The sequence below is a fragment of the Manacus vitellinus genome, unplaced genomic scaffold (assembly GCF_001715985.3).
Source record: "Manacus vitellinus isolate BGI_N305 unplaced genomic scaffold, ASM171598v3 scaffold_17_pilon, whole genome shotgun sequence".
NCBI lineage: Eukaryota > Metazoa > Chordata > Aves > Passeriformes > Pipridae > Manacus > Manacus vitellinus.
The window spans coordinates 473,205-494,802 of NW_021939256.1; the positions used below are offsets into that span (position 1 = coordinate 473,205).

A 21,598-nucleotide genomic window follows, 5' to 3' on the forward strand; every position below is an offset into this window, starting at 1 on the left:
CTGTCCTGGAACATCTGCCTGAAGACTGTTGGAGCAATTCATCTATCATGGATGATACAGCATGTTTTGTCTTTCTGCTTTAACCCATCCCCACTGCTGGCCTGCACGAAGGTTTTGATAGGGACTGTGCCTGGGCTGGGGCTCACATTAATCAGTCCCCTTGTTCAACACTCCAGCTGACATAATTACAACCTGCGCACAGCAGTTATTCAAGTTGAGTCCTTGTCACTCGTGGTGCGAAACTACACAGCTCAGATCCCGAAGGAGATTGCCTTATCACACAGAACAAGGGCTCACAGGAGTTGAAGAGAATAGAAATGGGAAAATGTCTTCCGGGAGTACTATATATTCCTTTAAAATAAGACATTTGAGAGACTTACAAGGGACAAAGAGAAGCATTGTACAAGGTCTGAAATGAACAGGTTATTATTTTTAAAAGGATTACACAGGCCATTTTTGTGAAATGGACATGCATTATTAAATAAATTCAGTGGTCTTTCTTATCATTCAGTGGCTCTGCCCTATTAGTTTTCTTCAGAAGTGATAAAATAGTTTTTGACTTGTATAAGCTTTAAGTATCTCTCAGTAGAAATCATCAGAACACAACTAATAAAAGTGCACATTTTATACCAGTAAAATTGGCACACACATAAGGGAAGATCCGCGAGGATCAGAGTTAAGGGGAAGGAAGAAGCATGCAAAAGGGCTTTCGAAGATGAGCAAGTTCATTAGTTTCTACTGTAGTATGATATGGGAATGTGAAAGATGAAGCCAAAGAACAAGTTTCATATTTTACCATTTTTTCCCTCTTCTTATGTTAACCCTCTGTGGGAAAAAAGGCAAGTCCATAACACTATCTATACTAAATGGAAGTAGTTTATTTTCACGTAATGTGGTGAGGTTTATTTTTACGTGGTTGTGGTTTTTTTCTTTAAGACAGAACCTTTGAGTACATGATTATAGGATAATTTTTTGGCGTTAGTCTATAAAATTTCCTCAATATGACAGAATGTCATCGGCATCCAGAAGGCTTTTTCCCTGGTGGTTGAATTTTTGATTCTTGGGTACAAGATCAGTTTTTGAATTAATACCATTTAAGCAGTTGCTATTCTTCTCAATTTATAGTGTTGCCCTGATTTCTCATCTAGTTAAAATCATGTGTCTAATATTTAGACAATTTTTTATGGTTGAAAGAACAGTAATAATGTATCTGTTCTGGGTGGTCCAGTTTTAAGCTAATACTTTTACAAGACAGCTTATCTGCAACTTTGAATAGTCTGAAGTAGAAGTGCTAGAAACTACCTTATATATTTTACTCTACATATAGGTGTGCTAGGTAAGTCAAATACATAGTTTAGTGCTTTCATTTCATTTCAGTATCTTGTGGTGAAGTACACAGCACATTGATCTTGATGTGTATGTCTCCAGTCAAAGTCTAGCTACATGAAAACTGCAGTTTCTTACTGAGCAGCAGAGCATCCTTATAGTCAAATGTACTCTTGAAGGAAAAAAAAACAAGTTTTGCTTGCTCCCTACTCTTAAATTCAGTTCACCTGGTGTGAATGATGCCTGTGAAGTAAGCTCAAAGTACAGAGCCAAATGCTGCATTTACTTGCATTTGTGCAGACAATAGCATTATGAGGACATAATCTGAAGAGAATGATGTTTCTCTGATGTATACTTTCAACACACATTTTAGATCAGATCATCAATCATACCTCCAACTAAAGACCCAAATTTGACTTTCAGAATCTAAGATGATTTTGCGGTATTGACAGCCAGGAAGAATATATTTTAATTTGTAGACTGAACAAATTTCCATGACATCATGGAAGCACAATAAGTGACTGACCTCATAATGACATTTTTCAGACTTAAACTGTACTTCTTATAGACTTTGAGCCCAGAAAAAGCCTTAAGCTCAGCGAGTGTGACCTTCTACATAAAACAAACTGCATAGGTAGGTGTTTTTTTTCCAGTTGGCTCTGTACTGAGCCTCTTGCATCTGACTGAATTTTGTCATCTAGAAACACATTCAGGTTTGATCTGAAAATATCCAAAGTTGCAAAGCCTGCTCCCCTTGTGTGAAAGATTAATTGCTGAAGAAATTGTGCTTTATTTCTCTGTTGAATTTGACTATAACTTGTAGTCATTGCTTTTGGTTTTGTATAGGAATTCTCTAAGTTAACTTGTCCCTTAATCACACCTTTATTCCGTGTTAAGTTAGTCATGCCCCAAGCTCAAAGGCAATAAGCAAAACAGAAGGAGTATTTATTGTTTTGGAGTTTTCCCCCACTTAACTTCTATTTCTATTTATAATCACTTTGTGGCTGTTTGTTTAAATGTAGGCAGTAATGCAGGAAGTAGATATTCTAGAATTAGTTTCTCCGGTGTCATAAGGAGAACATTATATTGCTTGCTACTTCCTTGCTTGTCTAAAGTTGGCATGAGACCTTTTCGCTTATAGCATCATGCTAGAAGCTTACATTAAACCAATGGTCCACTAATCCCTAAATAATTTTCAGTGTCACAGCTTTTCATAGCATTCTTGCATTCTCGTAGTTACTTGCATGCATTGTGCAAAGGTAGCAAAACCTAATATGTAGTTGTATGTGTATGTGTTTTGATTGAACAGGCCTGGCTTCTGAAACTGTTCTGTATGATGACAGTGTCATCAATATTAATCATGCTGCCAATTACAGCGTCATCTGTAAATTTTATTAGCAGGGATTTTATATCTACTTTTGACATGCATAACAAAAGTGAATCCTTCATACAATTATTGATGATTCCTTTGATAAATTAGAACATTTGAAATGAGGAAGAAAACGACCATCTCTTTTTGCATGGGGGGTTGGGACTGGGATAGGGCAAGGAGAGGCAGTGTATTAGCATTAAAAAAACCTACTTTGAGCAGAGATCGTACAGACCACAGTGCCCTGGGTATGAATCCAGGCTGCAAAGCAACAGGATCTACCCTCTAGGGAACCGTGTTGTCACTAAAATGGCTGAAGGAACTGACACGGAGGCCAGTTGGAAGAAGTACCATCTGCATCTGAGATTGACAGGCAGCCTTTAGGGTCTGTTGCTATCATTTCTAACTCCGGGAACATTAGGAATCCAGTTTCATCTTGTGCAGTCGATAGATTCCACACCCTTTCCTAGGCTCCATCTGCACTTCTGTGTCTGTGAAAATACTTTATGTGTTCCTGCGGATATACAAACAGAGTCTACAGAATTGTTCAGTTACTTTATGTGGTCATTAAAAGAGGTACAATAGGGAAAAAACTGATGTTGAAAGGAAATGCGTGTCTTCAGTTAAATTCATTCTAGCTTTTTAAAAAAGTGGATGTTTTCCATGGCCTTATTTCAGCAAGGTATTTGATGATGTACATAAATTTAACCTTGTGAGTCATTCTTTTGAAGTCAATGATGGAGGCTGCTTGTACTTAAGCTGCACAAATGCGTAAATACCTTGTTAAATCAGGGCCTATGATGCTTAAAGCCCAGTCTCCATCCTTACACCACTACAGATATGCTGTTTCTCAGACCAACTTCTCTTTTATGCCATCTGCTCCAAGAAGAAAGGAAAGGGGGAGGGAGGAAGCCCATGAACAATGGAGTGATTATTCTCAGTTACCGTGAAATAGATGAACTCCACCTGCTATTTCTGCCACTTAAACCTTGGCTGACACAGTGCAGCAGTGCACTGTGCACAGCAGACCTCTGCATCCCTCACGCTGCAGGCATGCAGATCCAGAGGGCCCTTGAGCCAGGCCATTACAGAGCCCACTCTGCCTGCAGCAACGCAGAAGCCGGGAGTTCTAGCAAATGTTACAGAGAGTTTTCAGCAGCAGATCAGTCCTATGGAAAATTGCCCTTTTTTGTTTGTTTGTTTTGCTTTTTTTCTTCTCTATTTAGTTAAAGGAGAAACTGAGGTCCTCTCTGAAGAGCTACTCAGAAGCAGACTCAGGAGCTGAGCAGCTCAGCTCTGCACAGCACTTCTGGGGTCAGTGAGGACCACAGCACAGGTGGAAAGCTGAGGCACGTTTCCTGTTCTCCCCAAGTCTAGTAGCTTTGACACAATTTGCAGGTTTCTGTCTATGTGTCTTCTTTATTTCATTCTCTTCCTGTAGAAAGTAGAATTAATGGAAGTATTTAAGGCAGGAAACCTTACTTCCTTGGAATCAGAGAAATTTTTTTTCTGCAAAAATCAGATTTTCTTTAAATTGTGAAGTCTGTTGTGAACTAAAGTGGGTTTTTTGGTTTTGTTCTCTTTTTTTCAGGTTTTTGTTGTTGTTGTTGTTTTGGCGTTTGGTTTGGGGGGTTTTTATTTGTTTTGGTTTTGATTCTGGATTTAATTTTTGTGTTTGTTTTTAAGAAAAATACTCTGATTGAAAATTCATGAGTAGATCTAGATGCCAGCACTGGGTTTATACTTTAGTAGTTCTTCACTGTGCAGGGTTGTAAGTGACTTTACAGATTCCTCAGAGGTAAATAAGACTGCAGTACATCACTTATTTCCCTTCAGAATTTCCAGTTATCTTGAATTTGCCTTTAAAAGTGTGCACTTTGGCTATTGTAATCTACTCCTTGTATCACATGTAGTTGTAATGATCAATTATTTGAAATTGGGAATTTTCATTCCAATACATTGTAAATAGAAGAGTGGAGCTGTGGCCAAATTACAATTTGGGCATGCTAGTCTGCTGAATGGAGCTCAGACACAAGCAGTAATTATCAATCTTCCATCATTTTCAGTGCTGACGCACAAGTTTTTGCTGCTTCCCTACAGGGCTCTGCTACTTTTTAGCAGCCAGCATTGGACATCTGTCACACATACTGTATGTCATAACAAATAGATCATTACAGAAAAAAATGTAAGCTAAAAATGTAGAAAAGCAGAAAACATTACGATTATTATCCCTGGGTGTTGCTATAACACTATGAGAATAAATCCCAAATACATTTTTATTATTTTCTTTGTGAAACTGACTGCATTATAAAATCTCATTAAAGCATGTAAATGTAGTGTACTCTCTTTTATGGGCTACTACATATTTTCTGAGTGGCAATACATGCAAGTACATGAAAACATGGCAATATGTGTGGCCACCAGATTGTCAGGCATGCATTTTTATGACACTGTGGGTGTGTGCTTCAGTCATCTTATCTTGGTATAGTTGAAAAGCATCAGCTGTGAGCAAATGTTCAATGCAGAAACAGCTGGGGTGATAAAGACGTTGCTTTTCCCCAGCAACTCGTTGCCACTTTCCACCAGAGGTCTTTAGGAGCAGCACAGGGAGATGTTTGCCAGCAGTGACACAGGCAAAACTAAGCTGGCACTGGGTATGTTGTAGTTGACCTTCTGAGTTCCCATGGAGCCATATGCTGCTAATTCTGGCAATAGTATTGTAAGTCACTTGATAATTGAGGTCTGTTGCAGAGAGCTAGCACTTGTATCCATGTGATTGTTCCCCCAGTCATTTAAAACCTAAATAAAAGGTAAAGTTTTTACTTTGAAAGGAGAAGAGCAAGGAAAAAGTAAACGAGGTGCATGTTAGTAGTGAGAAGGCTGAGAAAATGTACTGCATTTCTTGTACATACATCCACATATATACATGTTATGTATGTGTTTTAATGTATAATAATCACTGCCATTTTATAATGTTAGTTTCAACACATTACACAATATATTTTTTGCTATTTTTTATTATTTCCTGTGCAATACTCTACTGACCTGTTGCACTGAAGAGGTAAGCTGATACTTTAATTTTTAAACTTGTGATCTGAACTGAGTACCAGTGGTACATGCAGATTATGTACTATAATGTAGCTAGCTTGCATTAACTGGCAATAAGTTTCTTTTATTTTAAATTTAGAAATTAGCTAAATCTTGAGTATGCTGGGTAGATTTTTTTGTTTGGCTTGTGTGTCTGAATTTTTGCATAGTAGAAGTTGGGCAGAGTGACTGTCATTTTGAACGTTTTGATTGAATAAGCCTGTTTGTATAATGCAATTACCACAGGTTGAGGTATTTGTTTCTTTCCTGTAAAGAAAGTATTGCCCATTAGGTTGTTTACCACTACCCTACTGAATGCTAGTTTTCATAGAATTTAATGACAGCAAGAAACAAAGGCAGGCTAGAAGGGTTGTATTTTGGAAAGCAGTAATTCTGAAAACAACCTGAAAGGTCTCTGCATTTAAAGGAGTGTACTTGAGCATGTGGTGCTTCGAGGAGGATCCAAGAGCTCCAGAACTCCTGGCTACAACTGGAGGACGCTGAGCACATGGAAAGTCATGACATCCATGTATTCAGCACTGACGCAAAATCTAGTATTCAAAACTTAAAGCAATCTTTACAACTGAAAAGAGTTTAGGAAGAATCTGATGATTCCTGGAAGTGAATTATAAGGAACTGGGTCTCTGTAGCTCATCTGGTAGAGTCCAGATATCAGGGGATTCTACAGCTGAGCAAAGTGTGTTGGACATGTAACACTGTTAGCTGGATGCAGGAGGGTGAGAAATATGACAGTTTGTAAAAGTGAGAGTGATCAACTGTAGATTAATTTGCATAAGATTTCAAAGGATTCCTTGTTGCTTTCCATCAGATTTCAATGTGTCTCTGAAAACCATATTTTAGTACCAGAAAGAGTTACGGTTTGAGGAAAGAATCACTGGGAAAACATTTTATGAACTGTGCTGTTCATGAGGTCAAGCTGAATGTTCTGTATGACTTTGCATTTCTAAAAATCTATGGCTCTCCTTTTTTAGTATAGTTACATTATTACAGTTTTGATTTAAAGACAGTTTTCCAAGTTAGATGGCATTTTCTGTGAAAAATACCTGCAAACTTTTGGTGAATAACTGAGGTTAAGAATCTACAATGATATGTATTGCTTCATTGAGAAGTTTGCTTTCATCATAACTCCTTTTATTTCTGGAAGAAAGTATCTGGAGACTCTGCTACTTTTCAGTCAAAATACTGCAACTGCTGTGTACTTCTTGCAGGTTGCATAGCAGGTTATAAACTGTGCAGAAGACCTTCAAAGTGCTCTTGATATGAGAGTGAACTTGATTCATACTGACGAACAAGGAAAAAGTAGAAATCTTTTCAATCAGTCAGTCATATCACTGTGTTTGCTTTTCTGTTATAAACAGTGACGTCCATGGAGCTGCCATAAGTCCTTTACATTACATGCATTTCTCTGCAGAAAGAAGATGTTTGTACCTAATGTCCTAGAGAAGACCTTTTAAAAAAGGTTTATTTCGTGCAAATAAGAGCCCTACAAGGTGCTAAATTTTTTAAAACTTTGTGGGCTAGATAATTAACATTTTGCCTCATTTGCACCTCTGAAACCTTCCATTTCCATGTCTTGCAGTAAGCATCTTTCTGATAATGTCAGGCAATGCATAATGGAAGAGTGCTCTAATTTCAGTTTCTTATTAGTAAATAGGAAAAAAATAATAAAAATGGGTTACTTCCTGCTATATTTCATTTAACTGTTGAATACAACGCTAACGTATTCTCATGGAGAGAACTGTTAGAAATATAGAAGCATTCCTATTCTGCATGGGCAAATTTAGAATTAACAGATGTTTTGTGAATTTCTCTTATTTTATGATTTTTATCCAAAATGCCATGTAAAAGATGAGGATGGCAAATAGCTCTGGTATTGGGCAGCCACAGCTCTGCAGTTAGCTACTAAACTGAGCTGTTTACACAGGCTGCTTAAACCAGTGCTGCTGGCTGAGGGGAATGCAGAGCCCCTCTGCAGCGGGAAGGGATGCCCAAATCCCTACCCTCGTACAGCTTGTACTGCTTTCTAGTGAGACTGGCTGGCTTAGCCCTGCAAGATGGGAGAGAAGGAAGAAATGATAGGGGAATAGTAACCAGAGACAGCACTTACTATGGGGACCTTCAGGCTGACAATTCCCCACCTGGCACAGATTTGCTCCAAGACTCATTGTTCCACCCATGTTTTTCTGCTGCTGACTTTGAACTCCCACCTCTGCCTCCTGCAAAGTGCACATCTGTGCTCTGCCATCCCAGAACCCTGAACAGTGCTGCTGTTTACAGTGAGTAGACATAGTTTTGCTAAGGAATCTGGTCAGTGCCACACTATATCTTCCCAAATGCAACTGAGAAAATGTCAGTTATACTACTTTGATGGGCAAAAGGGAGTTGTGAGAACTTTTGTCTCGTTTACCAGAAACCTGAATTTCCCAGTGTTCTGTAGACCAGACACTCTTTTTCTTGCTCTTGGCACGATGCCTTAACTGATTCATATATATATAAGGGTAGAGAGGGAAGACACATTAAACAATGGTAACAGCTTCTCATGTTGACATAGTGTCTGGCCATTTTATGCAGCTCCTAACCTTCCACTTTATTCCACCCTCTCAGCAAAGTGAACCAATGCTGCTAAAAAGCAGGCAATGGTTTGAATGCGTGTGGCATTAGGCTTCCTTGTCACTCTGTGGATGATACCTGTGCAAGCACAGTCACCACTGAAACCTCAAATAAATTGTTTTGTTCTCATCCTTGGAGTAAGGAAGTTTGCTTTAGGCCCTGTTGTGGAAAAACCATGAGGCTCATTGTGCTAGTGCCACTGGAGTTGTCAATTGGAAGCTATTATTCACTGTTATAATACCTGCTGCTGCATTTCGAGAATTGCAGCCAGGAGAGGTGACCCTTTCCCTTTGGTCAGCATGGGCAAGACAACACCTGGAGTGCTGCTCCAGTTTTGGGCTCCCTAGTACAAGAGAGACATGGACATAGTAGAGAGAGTCCAGCAAAGGGGCACTAAGATGATGAAGGCATTGGAGCATCTCAAATAAGGAGAGACTGAGAGAGCTGGGACTGGTCAGCCTGGAGATAGGACTTAGGGGATGTTGTCAATGTACACAAATATCTGAAGGGAGGGTGTAAAGAAGAGGAAACCAGACTCTCTTTTTCGGTGGTGCCTAGTGACAGGGCAAGAGGCAGTGGACACAAACAGAATGATAGGAAGTATTCTCTCTGAACACCAAGAAACACTATACCACAGTGAGGGTGATGGACCACTGGCACAGGTAGCCCAGGGAGCCTGGAAGATATCCCTAGAGACATTCAGAAGATGCCTGAAAATGGTCCTGGGCAACTGGCCCTGAGTGGTCCTTCTTGAGCAGAGGGGTTGGATCAGACAACCTCCAGAGGTCCCATAGAACCTTAACCATTTTGTGATTCTCTGACTTATGTACCATTTTACAATCAATAAGACATTTCCAGTTTATATTTGAATATACAGCAACCTTTAATGTATTGAGAGCAGCAAAAGACAGAGAGGTAACTGGTTGGTAGGAATGGATTTCTAATGGCAACATGAAATGTGCAATTAGAACAGCAATGTGAACACATCACTGTGCGATGAACATTAGAGATAAAAGCCCTTTTTTATCTTCATCCAAAAGAGGTTTTCTGTTCATCTTAAGCAGTAGCTGCATTTCTCAGGAGAAGCTTGCCATCTGTCTCCCTTATTTCACAGTGTTGTCCTTTACAGAAATGTGGGAGCTCTCCTGGATGTGTGCAGGGGAAAGTAGGCCTATGCCCTTCCCAGTATATCAGTCTGTGATGGATTAAGTCATACAGGCTTGTTGCATAGGAAGTATGGGCTGAGCTTTTCAGCTCCTCATATTTCCTGTTCATCTACAATGTACCTTAGTTCCATCTCCTCTTTCACCATGCATAGCACTGACAGGACACTGAAAACTATACAGGCCTCCCTCTTCCCTTTAATAGAATTGTTGTGGGGTTTGCATCGAATCTCAAACCTTTTTTCACATCTAATAAGAAGACTTACTGCAAGACATGAAATAAAAAGAACCTTTTTGTTGTGTTTCTCTGCATCAGAATTGAATATAAACCCATCGACTATAGCTTTAGACTAATTAAGTCTCTCTAATAAGTTCCCTTCCTGTTATTGCAGAGCATGGACAAATTGACAGAAATATATACATTTGATTTTCAAAATGGATTATGAGGATGAAAGCGTGCTTACATTAAGCAGCGATAATAGTAATTTAACTTGGAGACCTCTGGTTTAGCCTTACTGAAATACAGACTAGTCTCCTAAAAGCTGCTTTTATTTGTTTGTGGTTGTAATTTAGACTGGAACTCAAAAAACAGGAGGACTTTTCTCAAACGATTTCTTTTGGGCTGGGCTTTAACTTCCAAATTTCAGAACAAAGGAAATTTGTATTTCAAAGTTTATAAACACCTGGAAGTGAATCTTATAATACAACGCCTGTCAAATGCTGAACTATCATCACTATTTCAACACTATAATGTTTTAGTTAGATGCTTATCATGAATAGCTTTAATGAAAATACAGTGCTGTTTAAAATCACAGACTTCTGTGTTTACTCTTATGAGATGAAGTGATGTCACTACACACTTAAACAGTGTTGGTGGAGGTGTTTTGTGTCAAACATATAACATACTTGTACAGTACATGGGCTCAAGAAGACTTCTAATAAAACAGACATTCAAAGCACACTGAATAATTAAAAAACATTTTATATGCAGTACTTTTGTCATGTCATATTTGAAGATATTACTTGGCTTCAAAAGTGCTTGAATTTGCCAGTTGTTACCTTCATGGTTTACTTTATGATTGCAGTTGCTGCCTTGCAACCTAATATGAGGGGGCATTTGTAATGCCTTGTGATCTCAAATTCCTTATTTCTGATTAAACCTTTCTGACCCTGCCACATGGAAAAACATGGGTTTAAAATTTTTATATCAGTATGTTGGTGTGTTAAGTCACAGATGTTTACTGATGACTGAATAAATGGGACTTTGGGATTTCTCTGTTTGAAGTGGTTGGAGCAAATTCCAAATCAAAGGAGATAGAACCGGCCTTTTATGACTTGAACGGGCTGGGTTTTCTTCAAAACTCTTACATAGGTTTCAACAGATCCTTTATATGTTTCACAGAAATATTTCAAAGCAAAAACTTTTGTATCCTCCCTTAACATAGTATGAGAGTTGAACACTGATATTTTATTTCAGATTCATATGCTCTGCTTTAATCTACTGCCCTTTAAAGTATAACCCATGATAGAAGGTTACCGGGTTGTCTTCTGCTTTCATTGCAGTGTACACTATCCATTTTTTTCCTTTTTTTAAATACATATTTCATTTTAACAACATTTATGAGCATTGTAATTTTTTTAGGGCTGAATCCTGAAAGATGCTGAGGACCAATATTTTCTATATTTTTCAGTGATAAGTGTCTTCTCTGACATTCTCAGGAGTCTGATCATTATACCAGTATATAGCAGATGGACATGACAGAGGGTGAGCTTTGGCAGCACCGTAAGGCAGATACCAACTTTACTATGACCATTTCCGAGGGAGAGACAAGCGCTCCAGCAGAACTTCAAGCTGCTACTTCCAGTTTATTTTGGGGGTCCTTTTTTTAGTTGCCTGTTACTGTGGTGTTGCTAATAGTGACAGATAAACAATCAGTTTAATCAGCCCAAAACACTACACTTGTCTCATTTGAATATTTGTGAAGTATTATGCATTTATGTAGTTCACATGAGTGTTTGTACTTTTTTTAGTTAAACTGAATTATTGTTCTTAGTTTGGCAATAATAATAGTATATGGTACTAAGAAAGTCTAAAAAAATAAATAAAACTCCAAAACAATGGCACACATATACAGGCCATTCTTTTGATTAAAGAATAAATATAATGACTATTTCTGATTTAAATAAATGAAGCAGCATTATATTTTATATAGGAGTCATCACAAAGTTTGAATAAGTAGGAAATTCTAATGCAAAATAATTTTGTAATGAGACTGCAACATTTTAAAGACTGGAAATTAAAAAATACTCCCATATGCATCTCTTCATGAAGAAATGTAAAGTCTTTTTCTATTCCCTTTTTTTTACAAATATCATTAGAAATATTTCTTTAAAATGCATTAAACTAATTGTCTACGTATTCTGACTTCTGTGCATGAAAACTCCACTGCTTTCACAAAAGCTGTATTTAAGATGTATCAGAATCCATGTGTATTTTCAAAGAGATATAAACTTGAACAACTCAATTCTTTTTCCTAGGAAGAGTTCATAGCGTGACATAAGAGTTGGTGGAACATACTTAGAAAAATCATTCACATCAACTCCTGTGGAATCTAGGAATTGTGTAGGAAAGGTTCATGTGAGCTCTGTTGGGACTGTTATAGGCATTTGTGTATTTCAGTTTTGCTAAGTTAAAGACTTTTGTTTAATTTCATCACTGACTACCATGAGAAAAATAGAAATTTTAAGACTTCTGTAAATGTAAAAAAATCAAACATTTTTTAATACTTCTGGTTCAGATGTAATGTTCAGTTAACCTGAAACAATTTTGGGAGCTTTCATGAAAAGGACAATATTTATGCAAGAGGATGCAAATATTGTGCAGATAATGAAGAATGACTATTAAGAACTGATTTTCTGTTATAACACTAGCTTTTATTTGAACCACTAGTAGAAAATAAATTATACTATGTTTTTCTTTTTTTTCATTGCTTTTTAGGTCTAACTGTGCAGAAAATATCCGTAAACACATCTTGCATACAGGAAAGCATGAAGGAGTAAAAATGTATAACTGTCCTAAATGTGACTATGGAACCAATATCCCTGTGGAGTTTCGTAACCACTTGAAAGAACTACACCCAGACATTGAAAATCCTGATCTGGCATACTTGCATGCTGGTAAGGTCATTCCTCTCTTTGCTTACAAATTCTTGTCTTTTCTATATGTGCATGTTTAAATGACTGTAATAAGAAAATGAGAAGTTATGTTATTATCATTTATTCTGTTATTATCATTTATTCTGAAGAAGAACAGGATTTAAAATGGGCTTAATCCTCTTCAAGTTTTCACTAGGGTTGAAGGTTATGTATTAAGCACTGAAATCCATTCATGTTTCACAAGCAAAGCTTGCAGTTCAATAAATAAACATCAGAAGTGCGTGCTATTTAGATGCTTCCTTTTGAAATGTAGTTGAACTTTTATAAAAAAATATTTTTTTAACATTTGTATTAAGTCCCTCTAGTCACACTGTTCCCCCAAGAACAGAAAAACAAAATTACACAGGAAATACAGTGACAAATTAATGTACTTTAAACATTCTTAGATTTTATTACAAAAAAGTAGACAGTGTTTGGCATTAAAGATAGAACAGCAGAGATCAATCAATAACTTAGATATATGTTTTCAGGCTTTGCATTAGAGAGCACACACAGAAGTCACTGGAGGAATGCAAAACAAAACTATTGCTTTTGAAAAAGGAATTCAAATAAGAAAATTGGAGTGTTTTCTGTTTGGGAACAAGGTTTTTCATCGGTTTGGGTTTTTTTACAGGTTCTACAGTTCTGAGTAGAAGGCAGAAGTTTAATGGAAACATACAGTTAGGAGAAAAATAAGAGTTCAATGGCAGGAGGTTAGAAGAAATAATACAAAATTAGGCTGCAGCTTGAATGAAATGTGATCTTAACTCGGGAGAAGCAGATAACTTAGACATCACTGGGTGGGAAGACAAGTCAGAGCAGTGGGAAAAAAGAACAGATGGTGAGAAGAAGGAGTTGGGGAATCCAGAGGAGGAAGAAGCTATGTGGGCCAAATTCTTCCTGAGATGCAAATTAATCTTCCACTGAATTACTACTATTAGTACTCCTGTGTCAGATTTTAATCTTCTTCTGTAAGGAATTGATCTCAGTTTTTGAAACCCTCATACCCATAGAAAACACAACGTGAAGAGCTTTCGTTCAGTTCTGTGCAGCGTGTGCAAACTAGTTATTTTAAAACCTCTCCGTCTTTTCAAAATGACTACTTGCTTTCCTGACTAGAGACAGTGTATTATTTGTACCATATATTTCTATTTGCCAAGTATTCCACTTCATTTTGGAACCAATCATCATGTCATGTCAGCATATGGTGGATAATATCTGGATGTGCAAACAAAATGCCAGTTGGCGGAATACCAATTTCAAAATAGGTCAGAAAACTGATCACATTTCACCATAGTTCTCACTGAAGCATATTCAACTCAGAAGCTTAAATGCAGACACTCTTGGATTTTTACTACAATAATCCCGCTTAATATGAAAAAATCAAATGCTTTCAGTAGACGGATAGACAGACATAATACAGAGAGCTATAACACTGGCAGAATCACTAACATCCCAAAATTACAAATGTTTGTGTACGTTTTCATGTTATTTGTTCAAGACCATATCTGGGTAAAATAATTGTTCATTGCAGCATGCTGCGGTTAAAACTATTCGACTTGCTTGTCTTGGTAACATAGGAAAATAGTCATCAATGTGTTGTATACTAATGGTATCTCATTTCTATACATTCATTTTTATGCTGTAGAAATCCCCTTGCACTAAATAGGGTACTGTAGAAATATATTAGCACTAGCAAGAACTGATTGTCACCTAATTATTGCCAGGCTAGCCTAGAATTGGTATACAATAAAAGTGTTGAAATATTGTTTGCATAATACCGTTGCTAAAATAAATGCTGTATTTTCCTTTCAAGAAGAAACACAAGTAAAGAGGAACCTAGGTGATAACTGTGTATTCATATCAGACTTAAATTAAAGGGAATTTCTTTTCTTCTTTTCAATCCATTTCTGACTGCTGGACATCTGAGAGTTAAAAGTTTTAGAGAAGAATTTTAGAGGAATGAAGGACAACTCCTGTGCCCTGGCTAACATCCCTTATAAAAATGAGATTTGTTCTGTGGCTGGTTCGCGGTTACTGATGACTTATTGGTCATTGGCTGCACCCACGGAGAATCTACAACACGACATACAACCCTTTAGGATGATAGGAGTGTGAAAGTGTCATACAAGATTGATTTTTTTAACTTAAACATATTTGTCTGTCTTTTGTGTTCTAATACTACTTTGTAACAGGAAAGCCAAACCTTTTGCTACTTTGAGCAGATAGAAATAAAGTCTGATCGCTGGTAAAGAGACAGACAACAACTCCAGCTACTTTGCAGGACAGTCAGAAACTCGTCACCAGGAATGGAGCTGTGGGATACCTTTAGAATGTGGCTGGGAGTAAAAGTCAAGTCTGTTTCTCATCTATGAAATTAAGATTGACAATTGGACTTCTAATTCAAAGTTAATGCTCTTTATAATATAATACTGTAATATTAGGTATTGTTTAGCTTTCTTTGGCAGCCACTATATGCATTTATGGGTTCAGTGGTAGTAAGGAGCTTGAAGAAGCTGCATTTCTAAGGGAGAGGCTGTGGAAGGTGGGAGGCAAAACAAGTTGGCTTCTACATGAGTAAGGCTGATACTGTAATTGAAAGGTGTTTCAGAACTTCTGCTCTGCACCTTTCAGACTCTATATAGTGTGAGAAATTGATATATGGAAATGCCACAAAAACAGGTCTTCAGACTTTCTTTCCTCTTTTTGCTATAGGTTCTCTTTGTCATAGAGTTGTAACAATACAACTATATTCCTTATAAACCTTATATGTTTTAAAACAATAACAGTCTAGATTATACTTTTGTCTTTAACTTTTAAACTGTGCTGCATTTGAACAAGAGGACTTTAATGCATACAAGCCTACAGAAATATATGCATCTGCACATAAAACTGTAGATTGAATTTGCTAGATCATACTTCAGAAACCAGTTTATGCATTTAACCTCTAATTTTTTATACAAATCATCAAATCTGTTTTTTAAAGTGTCATTGTGTGTCATTCTGTAAGAGCTTTGTGCCTATTTCTTCATATTCTCTGACCTATTTTCTCAAGGACTGTGTTAAAATTGAAATTTTATTTGAAAAAAAGCCAGAAATCCAGAGGCTGTTAATCCATTCTCCCCAGTGTTACTTTATTTTCTTTTTAAAATCACATTTAAAATTATGATAGATCTTATTGCTGTTCTAAGAACAGAAGTGGGCTTACTAGCAAGCTCAGGAATCTTGCAGTTAATGTTTTAGTCATAGAAATTTGGTTCCAGTTGAAGCTGTTCATGTATATTCTCGTTATCAATGTGCAAATCTGAAAATATGTCATTACAAATGGAAGATGAATACAATAAAAGAGTGAATTGTCATATCATGTTGGTGACTATCAATTTAGTGATTTTTCTAAAAATGAGATTATTTGATAACAAAAAAATTCTGAGTTGCTCACTGTGGGCTTGTCTGTATTGCGAGTCTCAAAGCAAGCTGAAGAAATCTTTTGGTTGATTCTTGTATGCATTGAGTTTCCAAAAGTCTTGGATATGTTTTTTCTTCCAACTGATGCTACATTGCAATACTGAGTTGGACTGAGCCTGAATACTTTGACGAGTGGTACAGGGGAAGAGCCCGTACCTGTGGTAGAACTCGCCAGGGCTCAGTTCTCGAGCTGTCTTTCTCAGTGCTTTGTCTGCATTGGAGCAGCATCACTTGGTAGTGATAATTTCAGTTTGAACTAAATGTTCATCATTTAGGAGCTCTTGTCTTATAAACATTATGATACTATTATGATGCATTATTTATGTCTGAACAGTGTAATATCTATGGCTGAACATCTCCATTATTACAATAGCTGCAGAGCCCACGGCACCTCACAATGTGCATAGTGGTCTTCTGTGGATACTAAACTAGTCATAAGGCAAAAACCTCTTCAGAGAGAAGAGGAACAGTTTGCTCATTATTGGTTTTGTGATAATGTTGAAAGTTATGTGATGATACTGGGGTTTTTTTCAATATTGTTATTTCCATGCTGCACTGTAAAAAGTGAAGATGATCTCCAAGAATGAACACTACTCTAGGAAATCAGAATAACCCAGTTTTTCAATGAGCAAAAGATGTAATGGTCTTGCTTTTTGTCTGGGTTTCCTCATGTGCAAAACAGGTGCAATGCCTATGCAGTTTGAATCACAATGGTCTTGTTTGAAAATGGCTTCACAACAGTCAACCATGTGATAAGGGAACTGCTTAAGACATTGAACAGAAATTCGGTGATGTTTAATTTAGAAGTAGCAGTCATATAAAGTCTTTCTTGGTAGTCTTTAAAAAAAAGATCAGTGAAGGCAGATCAATTCATTATACTCCTTGGCAAGTTTTTGTTTGGTTGGGTTTTTTTTGATAGTGATACTATGCTTGCAAAGCACTCAAATTATCCAGTGTGCTCTGGGAGAGTCTACCACCCAGGGCCTTGTGAGTAGGGGTGGAGGATTGCTTACTCTTATGGATCCTGGCAGAACTAAAAGAGTAAGCTGCTTCCCTGTGCTGCACAGACATGTTTTGGAGAATGCTTGGAAGTACAGTTTTGTGTGCCTGTGCCTCCATGAAAATTATATGTGCCTCTGGGGTTGGGCATCCACAGAACAAAGATCGTGACGACTGTGTTTTGGCAGTTGGCTGCCTACGTGGTGATTGAACGCTTAGTGTTCTTGAAGAGTTACATAATTCATGACCAAATGATAGATAGGTACTTGATTATAGTGTATGAGTTGCTTCACAGAGAGAAAATATCAGACATGAGCTACTCTTAGTCTAGCTGAGAAAAGCCTAAGTAAAATCAATTACTGAAAGCGTAGTCAGACAAATTGAAATGAGAAACAAGGTGCAAACACTTAAATATGAGGTCAATTGAGCTCTGGCAGCAACTAGCAGAAGAAATTATTCCTGTTCTGTTCCTTTGAGCCTTGAGAAGACTGGATGTCTTTCTGGAAAATTGGTTTTAGGAGGGCCAAATGTTGCTAGGTTCACTGCAAAACTTGTGGGGCTTTGATATACCAGAAGTCAAACTATCACCTACTGGTTCTTTCTGCTCTTAAATCTTCAAATAGTTTTAATTTACAGCCTCTTGGTAAGGGCTGTGTTTGTGAATCCAAAGTGTTTGGGTGTTGTGATAGCAATGGAGTAGCTGAGGAAAGCCCCCAAAGTGTTCTTTCTCAGAGACAACATTCCCGTCATCAGTGCTAAAATCTTATTCTCTTTGAGACTGAGTGGTAATACACTTGTCTAAACTGTTTCTTTACGGTATGTCATTAAACCCTTAATAAAATACATTGGAACATACATTTATTTATTTGTTTAACGTGTTTGAAGAGTCGTTATGAAATTCTGATCTTTTGCCTGGAAGTTCCAGTACTGTGTTATTGGCTCCTGAAATCTGAAATCAATGAAAAGGCAGTTCAATTAATCATCCATTCACTAAACTGGGCCCATATCTTACATCTTTCTTTTTTAGATTAGGGAAACAGAGTTAGGGGATGTTTTAGTTCTTTCCAGAGAGCAGTGAGAATGAGAAAAATTTACTTTAAGGTCTCTTTTATATGTGCTTGAAAAGTATTTTTGCAAACTTTAATCGCACTTTTCAAGAGGCCACGTTTCTCATTCAGTTTCTTTAGCTTTTGAGAAACAGGGCTGTACTAGCAACCTGCAGCATGATTACATCATCAACAAGGGACAAAATTGTGATCCTATCAGTTGTAACAGTTGCAATATTCATGAATGGAATTCTGAAAGTTCAAATAGTTAATCCCAAATAAAATTGTGATCTTTATCCCACTTGACAGCTACATTTATCAAATTATTAAGAGGAAAAATTGATTGCTAAAAGTTATGGTGTGATCTATTATGTGATTTTATCAAAGTATAACTGTATTACCAAGTGGAAACTGCAGACTTATTCAGAATGTGAATTGGACACACAGTACCTGATAATATAGCAATTATACTAGTATCCTAGTACTTTTCTACTTTTAAATGTTTCTCTTTTTTTTCTAATCCTTTCTTTTGCATCTTCTCATTCTTTAGTAGGAAATATAGAGTTGAAAAAAAAATATGAAAAATTAAATAATAAAAGCCTGTTTGCTCTTATGCTCTCTGAATTTATCAAACTACAAAAATATAAAATCAGTAAATGTTATTTATCAAGGAAGGAATGGAAATACAAGTCAGTTGAGTACTTATGCAAACTTGTAATTCATACCTGATGTAAAGCCTCCAAATAAAAGATATACAGTTTTGTGTGCAAGCATATTTAACACTTTACTTGGAATAGTTAATGTTCTTAGTCTTTATCACTGTTTAAATAAAACACTTTAAATGCTGTCATTTGAAACAATATTAAAATTGTCATTGCTAGATATAGGCAAATCAGGTGCAAGCTTTTACAGCAGTGATATTGCTTGGGTTTCTAGTCAGATAAAACATTATTTTTGATGGCTGGTATACTTTAAAAAAAGAAAAAGGCAGCAACAGCTCTGCTTCAAATAGGTTTGCTCTTGTCATAGCTATTAGTGCCAGTCTTTCAATAGCATGTCAAGTTGATTGGCAGACACTCCCTTTCCTCTTTTGTGAAGAATAATAATTTTAGTGTGTGCTTGAAATAAAAACCTAGTATAAATGATTTTCTGTTTGTAAAGGAAAAAACCAGGTTCCTTATAACGTATGTAGATTACGTATTATTGTGTTTCAGGAAAAATTAATCTACGTTTTAAAAAAACCTAAGTAATTTGTTTATTTTTATAGCTGTCTTCTATTAGAAAGCATTGTATGCCTAGCAGAGATTCCATAGCCAGTATTTTTATCTGGGTGGTCATGGCATCAGAGTTGGTGCTTTCCAGGTAGCAAGTGATGTAGAAAAAAAATTGGGGTCATGAAAGTATTTTTTTTCTCTTTTTTTTTTTTTTCTAGTATGTAGCTTTTTCTGCTGCTGTTGAAGAGCATAGGGACTCCTTTCATAGTTCCTTAGTTGCTTTTCCTGAACAATCAGCATATATTGCTGCTGAGTGACATGAAAGAAGGTGTTGAAATATTTTGATGCAAATATTACGTCATCTAATATTCAAAGCACACCACTATTAATATTGCTTGCATCCTTTAAGTGAGTGGTATTCTCAGCTAAGAGTGAAAGCCCTGAATCTCACTAAAGAAAAAAGTGTTTGGAATATAGTTTTAAATGAAAAGGAAAATATTGCCTAGACCAAAGTCTGGAACACCTCTGAGTACCTCTGATTAGTAGAAGTATAAGGGGTGCCATGCTTTGTGACGTTCTTCCATCAGAGAGTCGTCAATAAGGTGCAGGGCTATCGCATGAGGGGTTTTCATATTGTGTGTAGCACCAATACCAGGTAGTCACAACCCTGCAGTCTGTTTAATGCCTTTCTGTCCACGGCCCCCTGCGCTGGTGATTCCCTAACAGCTGTCACTTCTTTCTGAAGAACTATCAGTTTGTAACAAAGTGACTAATTTTTTGTGCTCAGCTTTTACTCCTGAGCAGCTTGAATCTCTTGCCCAGGTCTAAACATTTACTCTGGGTGTTAGTGTGTGCCTCCTTTTCTGTCGTTCCTCCCTATGGCATTCTAGTTTCCAAGGTGGGGAGCCATTCGGTTGATCTGGAAGGGGCCAAAACCCTCATCAGTTCTGAAATTTTCTGTGAGGCCCTGATGCCAACCTTGTGTCTGCCATCAAAACACCCTCAAATGGGCATCTGCTTTGCAAATTCCTTGCATTGCATTGGTAGTCACATGCTGGATCTCTGCTGGTGTCCATGTTGCCTCTGCAAGGATGTCTGGTTCACCGATGAAAAGGAGGTAATCTTACTCCAAGCTACTATTTCATTATACTAATAGATAAAATATCCTTCATGAAGAATAAGACATATTATTGCCTATTTAGTGCTAAAAATAGGATATCCTAACATAAAACTTTTAAAGCAAGGCTGAAATATTTAAGTGCAGAGGTATAAGAAAGCCCTTAAGACACGACAGCCATCTAGAAAGACAAAAATATTTAATTCTGCCGGAAAATATATGTGCATAATAGTATATGGCAAATATAAATAATAAAAGGAAATAGTAGTATGGGAAAATCAGCACATTAAAATTCTGAGAAAAACACCAAAAAATGGGATATGAGGGTCATCAAGAAAACTTTCCAAGCAAACAAAAAGGAAGATATTAACCTTACAGGAGGAATAAAAAATAAATGCGTATAGTATCTAGGAATAATTCAGGATGTTCTTACGTCAAGATTGTGCTATACTCTGAAGATTTAAATTGCTTTCCTATCAGAAGCAGCCCTTTTGAGAGTAGATCTCTTAGTGTATCATCCAGGGAAGTTATGCTGGAGCTCTAAGAAATATAAAACTCTTAATTTTTTACTTTCATTAAAGTAAATGTAAAGTGTAAGATGCAACTTGAAGAAAAAAAATTAAAATTTGGATTTAAAATGTGTTGTGAATTTTCATATATATATAATAGATAATGCATAAATATTTAATATTTTATTTTATGTTAAACTTTAAATAATTATATATTGCTGATTTATTATATAAATAATTTTATATAAATTTGATTTATATGAAAATATAAATAATAAATATCTATAAATAAACCTAAATAATAAATTACTCACTGTGGCATCTCCATTATAGACTAATTATTTCCTTACTTCTAAAGTTGAACTAACAGTATTTCCAAGACCTATGGATACCATGTTTCAAATAAACATAGCAGAATGTATTTTACCTATGTAATGCCACCATCTCTTGGCCTTTTTCACTCTGGCTATACATTAT

General features: G+C 36.7%; 1 protein-coding gene across 1 annotated transcript in view; it reads left to right on the forward strand.

Moving 5' to 3' along the window:
- Positions 1-21,598, forward strand: part of ZNF407 (zinc finger protein 407) — a 308,108-nt gene that overhangs the window by 197,460 nt on the left and 89,050 nt on the right. Inside the window, exon 7 of the mRNA XM_029958925.1 lies at positions 12,575-12,753. Within this exon, the coding sequence (XP_029814785.1) occupies positions 12,575-12,753 (179 nt within the window). The remainder of the gene's footprint in view (positions 1-12,574; positions 12,754-21,598) is intronic.